At 44.9% G+C, this 15,837-nt stretch overlaps 1 protein-coding gene across 10 annotated transcripts in view; it reads left to right on the top strand.

Annotated features, from left to right (window-relative positions):
• The window catches only part of MYO9A (myosin IXA), a 191,585-nt gene that overhangs the window by 166,541 nt on the left and 9,207 nt on the right, over positions 1-15,837 (top strand). For 5 of the 10 annotated variants that reach the window (XM_069797731.1, XM_069797732.1, XM_069797730.1 and 2 more), the window contains 13 exons: positions 518-599; positions 1,123-1,338; positions 6,333-6,445; positions 6,866-7,023; positions 7,619-7,842; positions 8,291-8,407; positions 9,093-9,281; positions 10,311-10,358; positions 11,053-11,164; positions 12,063-12,124; positions 14,375-14,567; positions 15,132-15,260; positions 15,614-15,719. In XM_069797731.1, the coding sequence (XP_069653832.1) occupies positions 518-599; positions 1,123-1,338; positions 6,333-6,445; positions 6,866-7,023; positions 7,619-7,842; positions 8,291-8,407; positions 9,093-9,281; positions 10,311-10,358; positions 11,053-11,164; positions 12,063-12,124; positions 14,375-14,567; positions 15,132-15,260; positions 15,614-15,719 (1,749 nt within the window). The remainder of the gene's footprint in view (positions 1-517; positions 600-1,122; positions 1,339-6,332; positions 6,446-6,865; positions 7,024-7,618; positions 7,843-8,290; positions 8,408-9,092; positions 9,282-10,310; positions 10,359-11,052; positions 11,165-12,062; positions 12,125-14,374; positions 14,568-15,131; positions 15,261-15,613; positions 15,720-15,837) is intronic. The other 5 variants (XM_069797729.1, XM_069797727.1, XM_069797726.1 and 2 more) reach the window with 5 other exon arrangements.

Genomic DNA, 15,837 nt, shown 5'->3' with positions numbered 1-15,837 from the left:
AAGCAACTTAAGTGGGTGTATTTTTTAATGCTGTGTTAGATGCAAAGCGAGGATGCTCTCCTCCTGAACCAGTTTGTATGAAAATCTGCAGGAGGTCCTGGAGAATTGGTTTGGAAGTGAGTATTTGAGAATGGTCTTCCCCCCAGAAATTTTTTTTCTGTTTCTTTTTCTGATTCATTCACAGAACAAGCAACAGGAAAAAAAAATTTAAAATTCCTGTATTTTACTTTTTATTCTGCAACAGAACAATCACATTTGAGAATCCAGAAGTGAATAGGTACCATCCGTAACAACCATGATGGGTAGAGTTGGCAGGCAGAACTTTGTATCTTCTTGTCCTTTGGTATTAACTCAAATCCTGAAGAATTCAAAGTGATGCCAAAACCCCTGTGACCTCAAACTTGCAATTTGGTCTTGATTGCTTGGGCTGCGCACTTGTATGCTCCTGCGAGCCGGGCTGGCATGGTGGGAAGGCTTTTAGGAGAAGATGAAACATCTCTGTTCTGTTGTGTTTCAGCAGAGAAGCAAATCATCAGTGCCTTTCCAAGGGTGAACTAGCTAGGAAGCCATTTAAGATGCCGGGGTCTGGCAGAGGAGAGGTAAGTTGTGGCTTGCTTATTTTCTCTTTTAATTGAACATGGGAGGGAAAAAAACCCTTATTGTGCCAGTTTTCCCTCAAAAGCTTCAAAGAAGTTAACTATAAAGCACAAGGGCTGCCAGACATAGGGAAGGGGGATATGGTATGGCAACCTTCACTCCTTCTCTTAAAAATAAAAGGCCTCCATAACATTAATTCATAGCAGCTCTGGATAAAAAGGATCTTGTGGTCCTGATGGCAAACACTGTCCAACGCAGTCTTGTCTTGGTTTGGTTTAATGTACTTCTGAGTAACATCCGTGATTCTCCATTTTCACCTGGTGCTGTCTTGGTTTTTGTTTTTCCTGGTCCTTTGGGGTTTTTTTTTGCACTAGATATAATATTGTGTCCCCTCTGTGGGGTGCAATGTCACTCAGAGATGCCTTAAGGCTGTACTTGAGCTACACTATGATGCCAAACATTGGTAGAATCTCCTTTTCATTTTAAAAAACTTTTTGTTTTGTTTTGTTTTATCATTTGGTCAAGCAGGTTCCCAGACCGACCCATAAAAAGAAAGCCCGCATGGCGCGGACGCGCTCCGATTTCTTGACTAGAGGTACTTTTGCTGATGGGGAGGGGGATACGGAGGAAGATGATTACGATGGCAATTTTGAGTTCCTTCTCTCCTCTGACCAACCTCCTCATCCTGAGGCAGTGCCTGCAGCCCGGCTGGGGCAGGCCTGTTACAGTGACTCCGAAATGGTAATTTTTTCCAACATGGTGGGGGAAATGAAACAAGGGAGTGAGCGGAGCTGCGGGAGCCTTTCTTTGCTAACCTTAGCTGCACTGATCCCTCCACCGCTGCTTCTACCACTTCCAAGGATGCTGTAGATGGGTAAACTCAGCGAACACAGCAGAAACGGATGCGAAATGGGGAAACCATTTGTATTTCTTGGCCGTGGGGATGTTTTCTGGCTTGATTCAATATCAGCTATGGTTTCCATAGCTTTCCTGGAGCACTGCAACTTGTATTGCACAGCTACCTATTTTTTTTGTTTGTTTTTAACCTCAATGACAAAGTCCCCCTAGGATCCTTTTGCTCTAAAAATGATTTACATCCATAGAAAAGATCAAAGCAAATATTGTCCAAAAAGCAACAGACAACAAAGAAAACAATATAAATCTTGCACCTACTATAACTTTTGATTTTGTACCCTTAGCCACAGTATCCGATGATTATTCAGTCCTCAATTATCGGAGCAATGCTGGCAGACAGCGTCTTAAGAGGAAGGAAAAACATGTAAATTGGGCAATAAAAATACAGTGAGAGTGAAATAGTGGGTTTTTAAAAAAAAAAACATAACAACAATACAGCCTTAGTGGCTTTTTCAAGCACAGTAACTGGTGTCCCTTGGCAGGTCTGTGGGCTGCAGCACCATCCTGCCTGAGCCTGTGCTGCAGGGCATTTGCATCTCAGGCTTAATCTCCTGCCTGGATAAGCTGCTTTTAGAAAATCACAAACCGAGAGGTTTCAGGAGTGGAAGAGGCCAATGGCTTCCAACCCACTCTTTTTTTTTTTTTTTTTTTTTTTTTTTTTTTCTGAGGTGGGAGAGATGTTACCATAGAAGTGTGGATAAACACCAGGAATCCTCTCCTGCCGTAAGAGCTCAGGTGGAGTGTTGACTAGAGCTGCCTTGCTCCTCTGCTCCAGCTGTGGTGCTGGATGTGGAGCTGAGTATAAAACCAAAGAAAAGCATGAAAACCAAAGTCAGCGATTTATATTGCGCTGCAGTATTGCCATGGGTCCGGCAAACATCTCGTGCAATCCTAAAATCTGCTTTTCCAAGAAAGGCAGATGGCCAAGAAGGGCTTTTCGTGACTTTTCTGTTAGCAGCTTTTATTATAAAGGATGAATTTTTCCCGGGATAATTTTCTTGCTGGAAGAGGGCAGAGACTTACAAATTCAGTGAATTTTTAAGGTTGCTCTTGATAAATTTCCAGGGGTTTTGAGCCAGGACTACTCCAAACCTGATTGAAAGACGCAGCTGTATGAACTGAGATCACTTGGCTGCATCTTCACGCATCTCCCTGCTTGTAGATCAGGAAAGGGAGAATTTTTATGTAGTAAAATGTAGTATTTTACATAGCCTGGCGAAAGCCCCGGGCGAGGGGCTGCGCTCTACCTGCAGTGCCGTGCTGTGTTCCTGGAGGCTACCCTCTTACAAAGCGCTAGGGGTTTTTTAGCCATAGCAATCTTTCCCACTGGGATGCGAAAGGTGCTGGGCTCGTGCTTGGCAAGCTCCATCCTTGGGAGGGACCTGATTCATTCCACTCTTTGGAAATGCTCTTTGGGACTCTGCTCACCTGGTTTAACAGCTCTCAACGCATGCAAGTAGTAGTAGGTGCCAACTGTCTCTTGTCTACCCCGTATCCCTCTTCTACTCTGGTCTCCATCACTAGCTCTAACTGGTAGTCAGCACATTCACCCCTTGTGCGGTTGAGTTCTGCTTTCTAGCAAACACTACCCGTGAAGTCGTGTGCTCAGCGATACCCTATGTCTGTATGTCCTGACAACGTGTACAGTGTTTCCATCTGTATTCTATATTGCAGGTTTGGGACCAGCCCTTTGGCTTGTGGCTTTGCTGGGTCAGGATTGCCACAAGTAGCAAAATTTAGGGACCACTTATTCATATTTATTAGCAGAGCCCGGTTGGGTGTTGTAGGTGATGGAGCAGCCAATGACAGAGCAATACTGGTGCATCTTGGTTTGGGTACAAATTCAAGTAGGTTGATGTCTATTTAGATACATTCGTTGTGTCTTGTGATGCTCACATGAAGACAAGTCAGGCAGCCACCATGTGTGGGCTGGTTTCCATGCTAGTGAATAGCTTATTCATACAGCTCCCGCCCCCAGCTACAACTTTCCAAAAAAGCCTCTTTTAATGTGCTGCTCAGCAGCCAAGAGCTGCTGGATAGATGAAAGAGAGATCACATGCAACCTTGTGAAGTTGAGCATGTGATTGCTCACCAGCTGCACTGGCGTGAACCTGCCTGTTTTGCCCATTGGTTTCTTGACCATCAAGTCAATGATTGTGTATCACCAGCTGGTAAGTAGAGGTCCACCAGAAAATGATGCTCCTGACCTAAGTCTGGGGTACCCCAGAGCAGCAAAGACCAAGAGCATCTTCAGCCAGACCTGAAACCCAAGGTGCACCAGTATATAAGGCGGCTGCTGAAGGTACAGTTGATTCCAAGGTGCCTTTAAGGTTAAAGGGCTTCCTGACAAGACCAAGCATTCAAAGGTTGCTTGAGTTTTTTGGCTAGTGAATAGGCAAGGATTAACCTACCTTGCGGTGAGACAAGTACAAGTGGGAGGAATAGCTCCTGGCTATATGTGTGGTCAGCACATATTAATACCCCTTCTGTTTTGCACCTAAGCCTGGAGAGCTTTCCTGCAGCAAATAAATGGAAAGCCTCAGTTACAGAAACCACACCAGAAATACCTTCTGAATACACCCTCCTTCAGCAGAGGCTCTTAGAGAGGGGAACCTGGGTAACGGATCAGTCGTTTTGCTCCAACCTCCATACCAAAGCCATGAATTGACAAACATCAGTCCAAGTGTCTGTCACCAGCTGATCCCAACCACACCTTAAGAGCCAGCAAAGAAAGAAGATCTCTTGTCCTAAGCCATTCAGAGGGACCATTGCACTTCAGGAAGCACTTCAATGCAGCACATAGCACTGCTGCCTGCTGGGACCTGTCTCTTGGCCATAGTTATCTCTTGCTAGCACGGGTGGGTGAAATACAGGTTGCTCTTTCAGAGGAAAAATATTTGGTCCCCTCTTTGTCCAGGGGACAACTCCAGACCCCTGGCTATTGCCATTTGCCTGCATATGATGCTTTGTGGTGTTCCCTGGCCGGGGATTTTCTGGTGCAGAGGCTTGTCTTGACATCTGAGAAGGTTTACTATCCAGACCAGGACCTTCCCCTTCAGAGCTTCTTGGAGGAGTCCCTCAAACAGAAGGATCTTGCACCAAAAGTGCCTTTTAGTCCTTACTTTCAAAAGCTGGAGAGGTTGCTGTGATAGCAGAGGAAACACTGAACGGTAGTAGGTCAAGAATTGGGGCAGAGCAGAGAGAAGTGGTGATAGTAATAGTAGAAAATCCTTCTTCCAGTTTTGTCTAAAAAAGTGCATTACAGATGTTTTTGACTCAAAGTCTTCTGCATGAGCCAGGGGTTTCACTTGCTTTGCTCTACTCCAAAATCTGTATCCTAGATCTGCTTGTGCAGTAGATATGATACATATTTAAAAAAGAAAGTGTACATGGTGTCCTATAGAGCAACCTCTGCATTGCTGTGGCGATCCCCTTAGCCTGCCTGCCACTGTCAGCACATACCAATGTGCTTTAAATGGCTTTGAGATAGAAAAAAAGGGAGTAAATGCCCCCACAAAATACATTTATTTTAAAAAAACAAAGCACTGAAAGTGATTAAAAGGTTGAAATTACTCAAGAATAAAACTATATCATGGGGGCAAATATTTTAATAGGTCTTTTTTAAAAGCAAGAAGTAAGTTTGGGCTGGATGGAAATCACTTTTATGGGTTTTGAGGGGGTTTTTTTCCCAGTATCCATTCACAATTTATATGCGATCATAACATAAATTTAAGAGCGACAGGAACAAGAAACCCTTTGATGTTTTAGGCAGTTTCTTTCCCAGTGGCAATTTTGCCTTATGTGCTGCCATCTCCTGGCTGGTAGAGATGTTAGTCCAGGGGTGAAAAATAAAACATTGAAGAAGAGTAAATATGGTAAATGTGACTCTCCTGCAGCCCATGTTTTATATAACTTTATTTGAAATATTTTTAATAGAAGAAAAAGAAATGCTTAAAGATACAGTGCGTTCAGCTGAGATATTTAGGTGATGGAAAAACTACAGGAGATATTTGACTGTCATGTCCCAAATCCTTTCATACAGGCTGATTCCCTGCTTTCCTCATGCCGAAAGTCTCTCCTCCAGGAGTCCGACTCCAAAATCACAGCTGCAATTGGAAATAAAGAACAAAAATTGCTATTTTTTTTTTAAATACAACAAGACTGTTTCTGGGCTATTTAATGGAATTCTCTTAGGCTGAATTATTGCAAATTCTTATCACCCTTAAAAATGATCCCAGGGCATTTTAAAAGGTGGCGAAAGCAGAGATCCTTTGTCTTAAAGCTGCAAAATCCCTTCATTCGAAAGGGTTCATTTTGACATATCCTTGGCGCAAAGACTTTAGTCTTCTTTTCTGTAAAGTCCTCAACAAGAGTTGGAGGAGGAAGCTCTGCTGGGACAGATCCATGTGGTTGAAGGTTCCTCTGGTGCTAGGAACACCACAAATCACTTTGTCATGGCTAACATGGCTCTTCTGGGATGGAGAGCTGGCCTGCCCAGACCAAGATGGTGGAGCAGTTATGCAGGCTGAGTGATGAAGACCTGTGGCTTGCTGCACACTGATTTTCATCATTGGTTGCTCAAGGAGAAAGAAAGTTGGACCTTGATGTAGAGTTGGAGCAAAGGAAATGCCTTTCTTAGGAGTCATTAAAATATTTTTCTACTTCTAGCTACCTCGACAGGAGTGTAGGTTTTCACCTGTAGGCAGATAGAAATAGGCGTAACAGATGCAATATCCAATTTTTGCTAGGAAAAAAAAAAGTCAGCTGGCCTCCCAAGAACTGTCTCATTTTTAAATGCTTCTTGCTTGGAATCATTACAGACAGTACAGCGATTCGCCTCTGGGGAAGGCCAAATGAAACTGCACAAAACCATGTCTCAGGGGGAAATCGGGAAGCTGGCGGCTGCACAGAAGAGCCTAGCTCCGGATGGGAGGTAGGAAACATGACTGGAGATGGGAGACAAGTCCCTCCTCTGTCCTTCTTGCTCTCCATCACCTTGCTGAACCAACCCAGCTCCTTTGGAGCTCCACCAGCCAAAGCTGGCACACAAGTTACTGGCCCCACCTTTGCTACGTGACTGTGGACACACCCAATGAGAAAAGGCATCCTGCTCACATCGCAATAAAGTTTCGATGACGTGGGCTAGACATCCCATTCCAAACCACCCAATTGCTTGCATGAAACTTGAGTTTCTTGCCTATCCTGAGAACGAGTAGCCTGGTTTCCCTGGTAGAAGTAGTGTGGATTTAACTCCTCCTCAAACACCATGAAGGTCCAGGAGATTCGCGGTAGTTTTGGGTAGAAGGCCATTTTTGTAGTTAAGGCGGTTCCTCTTTCCATGACTTATTTCCAGGCCTCAGCGAGCCAAGATGAGGTTCTGGGCAAAGGGAAAGCAGGGTGAGAAGAAAACCCAACGGGAGAAGCTTGCTACCCAGTCTGAGCTGCTGGAGCTGTACGCAGAGCAAGAAGCCCCTGGCAGGGAGGTGATATCTGGCTTGCAGCTTGGCGAAGGTAAGTGGTGAGGTGGCATGGTGTTGGTGTTGTAAGGAGCAGAGAAATTGTGTTCGCTCTCATGGCAGAGGGAAAAGCTAGTGTAAATCTGGCTTTATGCTACAACCAAGCGTAGCCCAATATATAGGGGTTTGGGTAAAGATATAGAACCAAGGAAGGTTGGCTTATCTATAGGGTTAGGGTATCTGTAAATGGGAGTATTGTGTACGATAGTGTGGTCTAGCTGAGGCTGCTGTGGGAAAACAGGTTGGGAAGCTGCACAAATTGAATGTCCATGCTCGTTCACATCTCTTGAATTCATGGACAGCGTCAACCTAAAACGGTGGCAAGTAGGTTAGAGGGTGGGATGCAGAATGGGTTTCAGGGAATTCTGTGTCGCTAATCCTCCTGGCAGCCATCTGGACATGGACAGGTGTTTCCCCTCTTGAAGGAGGAAAAGACCAAAGGAGAAATAACATTTAATTTTCCTATGAGTACCACACAGTGCTTTTCTCCTCCACAAGTTTATTCTGATGCCCATCTCCCTGTTTTAGTGGCAGAATTCTTTTTTATCTGCTCTTCAGTCTCTTTCCCCCATTTTAATTATCACCCATAGAGTTGGGTCCCCACCACCTGACCCCCCCACGGAGTCCCGAGCTGTCTGGTATCTACCGGCGGGAGTTTAAGGAGAACAAGGAGCCCTCTCCCAAAGTGAAACGCAAGCGCAGTGTCAAGATCAGCAACGTGGCTCTGGAGCCTGTGCAGTGGCAGAACGACTCACTGCAGATCATAACCAGTGCTAGCGACTTGAAGAGCATGGATGAGTTTCTCCTGAAAAAGGTAACTCCTGTCCTCATTGATCCAGCTAAATCGTTCAGAGAGTTCGAAGAGCAGACAGAGGCAACAAAATTATCCCGCGGGCAGCAGTAGCAATACTAATAATTCATCTAAGGGTGCACAGCATGCCCCAGGGCAGGCTTGGGAGAAAAGATAGGCAAGCTGTGCATGCACTGTGTGGTTGTTCTGCATGAACACAGCAGCTTCAGTTCTTCCATTGGTTTGAGCTGCCCCTGGTTGCATCAGAAATGGGTGACCTAGGAGGGCAGGAGTTGAAGGCTGCAGGGAAATGCTCATGTTTCTAGTTTGCATGCAGGAGAAACTACCTTGTAATCATTATTAACATAGTCTGCCCATGGTGGAGCAGCTGCTTGTTAGTGCTGCTTCATCTCACATGGTGTTCTGCTGCAGCGAAAGTGGTATGGGTGCATAAACTGCTTTGGTTTACCAGATGAATGAACTGGATAACGAGGACAGCAAGAAGGACACACTGGTGGATGTCGTGTTCAAGAAAGCGCTGAAGGAATTCCGACAAAACATCTTCAGCTTTTACTCCTCGGCGTTGGCAGTAAGTGACCGGATGATGGGTGAGATCTTCCACCACCAGGAGAAACAAGATACTCTGGGTCTTGCTGGTGGTGGAGATGCTGCCAAGCCTTCCATTCCTGGTCTGCTCGTCCCAAAGGATGGATGCTTTTCCATTGTATTTAGTCTTGTAAGCTGTAAATTTGAATTCTTCCTCATTAGCCAGCTCTCAATATACATTGAGGGGAGATATCTGGTCTCCTTGTTACAGCTTTGCTCCCAGTCAAATGGGAGATGACAGTAAGTCAATAAACTCCTATTTGCCACCCGAAGTGCCTGGAAACCTTTGTGTTACATTTGCGAGTGGTGAAGGCATCTGAGCAATGTGGAGCTCTGCTTTTCTGCTACTTCTCAATCTGAGCAATGATTGCTATGGCTTATGATCACAGTGATCAAAAAAAGCTATTTTATTGCTCAGACTGTACGAAAAGTTCCCTCTAAGGCTTGAGCTGGCACTTAACATCCTCCTGCTCTGCGCACTGAGAAGCCACCCTGCCAAAGGTCATGAAACAACTCTATTAGATGATCCTTTTTTCCTTCTTTTAATCATACTTGGACTTCCCCTGAGCGGTTGGAAGCCGGTCAGGCTGAAATAATTGTCTGGAGCAGAATAGGCAGTCTGGGGTGTATAAAAATAGCTTTTCTTTTTGCTTCTGTTTCCTTAAAAGATGGATGATGGGAAAAGCATCCGCTATAAGGACCTCTACGCCTTATTCGAGCAGATTCTGGAGAAGACCATGAGGCTTGAGCAGAGGGACTGGAGTGAGTCTCCAGTTAAAGTCTGGGTCAATACCTTCAAAGTCTTCCTGGATGAATATATGATAGAGTACAAACCCTTGGACTACACCGCCGTGAAGGTAGTTAGTGCTTTTCTTAAGCCCCTTGAAGGTTTGGGAACTCTCTTTCCATGGGGTTGTGCTCTCTGTAGACACATGGGAACTGTTTTTCCATGGGGTTGTGCTCTCTGTAGACACATGGGAACCTCTGTCATCTTCTCTTCTGCTTTAAGCTGAGGTGGACAACATAAGCTGGCACACAAGGTGTGATTCATTGGTTGTGTTTCACTGGGCTCAGCAAACCCCAGTTCACATCTGGGCTGAGCTGGGCCTTGGCCAATGCCAACATATAGATGTTGTCTCCAGGACAAAGCTGCAACCAACTGTGGATGGTTGGAAAGGCAGCTCCTGGTGCTTCTTTTTTGGTTTGGGGTGGTTTTTCTAATCTTTGAGGGAAAGAGAAAAAGATACAAGCTTTCCTAGTCTCTTGACCTCTTCCCAAGTGACCACACACTTCACCATCAGTTGGGTTGCAGAAGAAGGGGACATGGGCAGTGGCTGTCCTCGGGATCTAGGTACAGTTTTTAGAGCAGTCAGAGCTTGCAGTGTGCCCTTCACAAACCTGATCTTCTCACTCTCTACTCTGTGTTGTCTGTGAGGACAACCATGGCACCTCAGGCTGGACTTGGGAGATGGTGTTTATTCTACAAATATCCCATCCTCTGGCTCTTCTGCTCCAAGTCCTCCCCAAGCTCCTCTGCAGGCAGGTTTTCTTTGGAGCAGGCTGAGCATAAGCTCCAGCTGCAGTGCTGTGCCACGTTCTCCTTGGGTGTCTTGCATGAGATGGGAGAGCTTTAGGTCACTGCTGCTGGACTTGGAGCTAGAGCAGCAGCTAGACTCAACTCCGAGCTGAAGATGGGGACAGTTGTCCAGGGGATTTCTGAAAACAGAGTGATCTGTAGGAGAGTTTTCTAGAGTGACTATCCTGGGGCTGCAGGTCCACTGGAGGCGGGGGCTGGAAAGCAGTGGGCAACATTAGATTCAAGCCCTCTGCACAGTTTAGCTGGGGAAATTGCCCATAAATATGCTTAAATATCTTTTTAATACCAGGTGCCAAAAACAGAACGAAAAAAGAGAAGAAAAAAGGAAGCTGATGTGGTGAGTTGAGCACTCTGTGCCTGTGCATTAAAAAATTAATGTCCTTGTGGCCAGACTGATGAGCGATAAGAGACCTGTTCATGACAGGTCCTATGCTAAGATCTGAACATGACACTGTAATGAATGTGCAGCCGTGAAAGGACGTGCTAGAAAGATGGACAAGGTGGATTTGGTTTGCTTGATCAAGGATCGCTGTAGGTTGTTCTCTGAAAACATGTCCCACATCAGTCAAGGCAGTAAACGTAATGTCAAGAGTTATTATAGAAGAACTGAGAGCAAAACAGAAAGTGTTGTTCTGGGTTTCTGCATGAACTTATGGTGTGTGTTTTAAATCTCTAATGTCAGAAATGTAGGAGATTACATGTCCTTTTTTCCTAGAGGATATGATAGTACTAGGAAGCATGCAGGTGCAGAGCAAAAAGGGGCCATGGATGCATAGAAGACCTTCTTAACATGGAGAAGCTGACCAGCCAACCTCAGTCAAACACAGTTTCTAACCTGCTTGCATGATTGTTTGGTTCCTGTACAGGCTAGATGTCTGTTTGGGTTGCCTATGGGGTTATTGGGCTGAAAAGGAAACAAAAACAGCAAATAACAACTAAAAGTTGGAGAGCTGACCATGTTCATCTCCTCATTTTGCAGCAGGCTAAGCACCCATCTCCTTTTTCTCACCACCCAACCTTTATTGTCGCAGGTGGAAGAGCACAACGGTCACATCTTTAAGGCAACCCAGTACAGCATCCCTACCTACTGTGAATATTGTTCTTCCTTGATCTGGATAATGGACAGGGCTTCTGTTTGTAAATGTAAGCACACACTCTTTGGTCTGTTTTTTCATGTGTATGTTTGACAGTGATGAGTTTTGGGATTTTGAAAGGTGTTTGCTGCTGTTTCCTGCAACCCCACTCTCAAATAATTTGGGTTTTTTAACATTAAAAGAGCTTTTGAGACAGATCTTAAGGGTTTCTGAAGTCAGCTAGTTAAGTCCATCCCAGCAGTCTTTGCAGTCCTTCCAGTCCTCGTGGTACAGTTAGTTTTGTGCATGGGAGCTTTGCATTACACATCTTATCCCGTAAGGTCATATGCTCATCCCATATGGTCAAACTGTATTTAAATGTCATGGTAAGAAGGATAGTAGAGTTGGATATGGCAAACATGCCCTACGGCTTCAGCCTGGAGCATGCCTGTGGGTCTCGTGACCATAGCAAATTCATTTGGCTTAGCATATTTGACCTCCAGGCACGTCAATTTTTGGGGAGATCGGGAAAATGGAAGAGGACCAATGGGAAAGGTTGATCCATTGCTTTGGTTTTTCCAACATTTCTGTGATTAGGTTGAAAGTATCAACCCTGGGGTATTTCAGGCTGATGTCCAGTGCAGGAAGAATACAAATTAGGTGCTATTTCCAACCTCTTTGAGGGTATCCATGTCTGATAGCTCAGAGTGACTCATGGATTATTTTCCCAGTTGATCTATCAGGGTTTTTTTAATGTTTCAGGGACTTAAATATGGGACCTTTAAAATTAAAGGCTTCATTTTTTTTGATTTGAGTGGCTCTAATACAGACTTAGCCCCTGGAAACTGCAAATTCAATGTGCTTTTGAGCTGCTTAGTCCTGAGAGGAGCTACTTGTTTCATATTAATTCATATTTCTCCAGTGATCTGACTTTTTGGATTATTAAATACTCTTTTTCTTCATTGCAGTATGTAAATATGCTTGTCACAAGAAGTGCTGTCTTAAAACCACAACCAAGTGCTCCAAAAAGGTAAATGTCTCTCATTCTTTTTCTTTCATTAAATACTTTTCAGACAGTGATCCCAAGCTTGTATAAAAAAACATTAGGCACAGAACTTGGTATAATGTTGGCAATAACCATCCTTCAGGCAGGAGCTTGGACCAGAGATCCCTGGAGGTCTCTCCAACCAGTGCTTTGGTGTTTGCATGTATTTTGGGAGTAACGCAGCAATGCATCACTATATATCTGCCCAGTCATGCAGCAGATACGGTAGTGATGTTCCCTGCCTTGTAACCACATTGAATAATAGAAAGCTGCCTCGTTTTATAGCTTTTAAGGACTTGGAAATGTGGGGTTATTCTTGGAAATATGGGTTATTCTTAACCCCACTGGTCCCTGCTCAGGCTTATGCTGCAGTCCCCAAACAGCAGCAGCAGTACAGCTGAGCGAGGAAGGGTGGGTGGAGGATGCTCAAGCACTCACCGTCCTCCTTAGAGAGGAATTAAATATTGTTTGCCGGGTTTAAGGGTATGAAGGACAGTGAATTAATGCAGCAGGTCACCCCAGCTAACAATGAATCATCAAGATTTCTTGGGTTTTCTTTTAAATAGTTTATTTTGTGCCCAAAAGAAGGATAATACAGCCAGGATAGTAATGTGTGCAAAGCTTTAGCAGCTCCCTGGGATGCTTCTCAAGGAAGAACAGCCTCTGTAAAGCTGCATGATTACATTTTTCCCAAGAAATAATCTGAATATATACATTGAAGATATATATGTTTGAATATATTTGTATTTTGAATACATATAGTATTTTTGCTGCACTCTTTCCCTTTCTGGCAGCATTTCTGCAAAAGCTGGGAATGCCTCATATGAGTTTCTGCTCTAAAATCTGGGAAGTTTAATGACATCTCTGATTATTTTTTTCAGAGAAGTTGAGAGATGCTTGGAGCCTTCTCATTTCTTGGGGTTTCTCTGCACAAGGAAGTTTTTGTGCTGTACTCAAGGAAGCGAGTTCACCATGTCTCCACAGTAGCTTTCCACTTGGGCGGTTGGAGGTCCTTCTCTAGGAAGGCTCTGGCTTGTCTGTGCTTGGTGGATTAACATTTTTAGGGTTGTTTTCAGTGACAGGGAGCCACAAACCATGTATTATGCTTTGAGAAAGAAGTCTTTATTTTCTGGCAATGGCTGATTTTGTAACGCTTAGCCTTGTCCCCGACTGGATCTGTTTCTCCAGATCTATGGTGAACTTGAGCAAATGCCAAACTCTTCTGTCTTGATGGCCATAGAATTGCTTTCATCCATGCTTGGTCCTCATCTCAGAGCTACTTGATTTGAGTAAAGTAGCACATGGGGTTTGTGGCATTGCATTTCCTGATGGTTTTAGCAGGCAAGCAGGCTGGTTGAACAACAGGTGATGAATTTCAACTGGTAGCTCAGACCAGATGTTCCTGGGGTGGTTTTTTTCGCTGGAGCATGGAACAGCATGGGCATCTTCCCCACATCATCTCATAAGGTTGACAAGGTGGTCGATGAAAGGGTGACACTGAATGGGAAAAACAAAGACGCAGGAGTGGTTATAAGGGAAGCTGGGACCTGGGTCGTGGTCACCACCATCTTGCTGATGGCTGGGTTGCAGGGTGTGCCATCTCATGTTCCCGTTGCTGGGGCTGGGCATTTGTGTCAGAATTTTATTAGGTCTTTTGACTTTTCCACCCAGAATCTCCCATGTAGGAGGACTTTGTTCACAATTGAATTTGCCAGATATCAGATCTCCAGTGAGCGTTTGCAGCTGCCAAAAGGGTCTTTCCTGGCAGATGTAGATGGGGTTTTTTCATTCTCTTATTTTGGCATCATGTTTGTTCACAGACATTTTGTAATTGCAAGTGCTACGAGTTGATCTAAGTACCCGAGACTTGGATTTACCTGTTCAGCTTCGTGCATCCTCTTTGGGTAGTGAAATCATCCAGGGAGACGGTGCCAGAGGGCAGGATGTGGCGGACCACCATGTCCAGCTGTGTTGGCTCTGCCAGGCTGAGAATCTAACCACAGTGGGGTGGTTAAAGAAAGAAAATCCAAACTTTTATGACTTCAGGTGTATCTCCAGAGACCGATTTAGCATTACAAGATGTACATTGCTGGCTGTCCTGTCCTCCTTCATTAGACTGACTTGCACATCACCTGGATCAGCTGAAGAAGTCTGAATAGCAGTCAGATCCCAGCACTGCACCAGCATTGCTTCCCAGAAGGATTTTAAAACCCTTTTTTTCCTTTTCCTCTTCAGTATGACCCCGAGCTCTCATCTCGGCAGTTTGGCGTGGAGCTCTCCCGGTTAACCAGCGAGGAGCGAGCAGTGCCCGTGCTGGTGGAGAAGCTCATCAACTACATCGAAATGCACGGGCTGTACACAGAGGGCATTTACAGAAAATCAGGGTCCACCAACAAGATCAAGGAGCTGCGGCAAGGACTCGATACAGGTAAAAGGATGGGGAAAAAAAAAAAAACACATGGGGAGAAAAATCTGCAACAGCAAGGTTGGATGTAAGGAAGGTGGGATGCTTCATCAGGGCAAAACAAGGGAGTGGTCCTGCCTTCCCCGACTGCAGGCTGTGCAAGTGATGCTTTCACACCTCCAACCAAACCTCACGTCACCAACTCATGCTTTTTGTTTGCAATACATGAAAAAAGTCATTCTAGTTGAGGGAAAACTCTGCCTTACTTACACCATAGCAATCAATGCCAGCAAGAAAAGAAATCCTGGTCCCACCTAGGATTACATGCCCTGGAAAATGCATTTCTCTCTAATTTTAACACGTGGAGCTGAAATCAGGTGCTGGATTTCTTGCCATTAAACGCAATGTGGGTTCAGGGTAGCACATGAACACTTTCTATTGTAGAGAAGTAGCTTATCATAGAATGGTTTGGGTTGGAAGGGACCTTTAAAGGTCATCTAGTCCAACCCCCTGGCTTCACTAACAGCTTCATATTGACTGTTGCCTCTTGGATTTTTTTCTTTTTCCTCAATCTGCTGCCAAACCCAGACATTGATAATGTGAATTTAGACGACTACAACATCCACGTCATCGCCAGTGTGTTCAAGCAGTGGCTCCGAGATCTGCCCAACCCTCTCATGACCTTTGAGCTCTACGAGGAGTTTCTACGGGCAATGGGTAAGGAGCCTCCTTCACTATCCCATTCCCTTGGCAGAGGGAAACAGCGGCTGCTTTTAGTGCTGAACTTTTTATTTACTCTTTGGGCCCAAACCAGCTGGTTTTGCCAAATTATATTTACCTGGTTTCAAAGTCTGATTTTTTGGCTATAAGGGTTTTTTTACACAAAGCCACGGGCAGTTTGGTCTTGCCTTTGGTGGCATGCGTTTGCATTGTGGTTCAGCAGATTTCAGCCCAAACCATTAGCCAGAAGATCCATCTTTTAAGTAGTAAAAGTAAGTGTTAAGATGGTATCATTTTAAATAGGAGGAAGAAGTAGAAGCCACCCCTAAATGATGGTCCTTTCTCCGTAGGCCTCCAGGAGAGGAAGGAGACAGTGCGGGGAGTGTATTCGGTCATTGACCAGCTCTCCCGCACCCACCTCAGCACCTTGGAGCGTCTTATCTTCCACCTGGTGAGGTACGTTGGGCCAGGGCTTCAGCTTCAGGCAAGGGGAGGATGCTCGGGCATCCTTCGTACCGAAATAACTGAGACTGAAAGCAGGTGGACAAGGGAAAGGGAAGAGCTTTCGGGTCCA

This window comes from Haliaeetus albicilla, chromosome 12 (assembly GCF_947461875.1).
Source record: "Haliaeetus albicilla chromosome 12, bHalAlb1.1, whole genome shotgun sequence".
In the NCBI taxonomy this organism is placed as follows: Eukaryota; Metazoa; Chordata; class Aves; order Accipitriformes; family Accipitridae; genus Haliaeetus; species Haliaeetus albicilla.
Note: the sequence above shows the minus strand (reverse complement) of the source record. Positions and strands in the feature narration are given on the sequence as shown.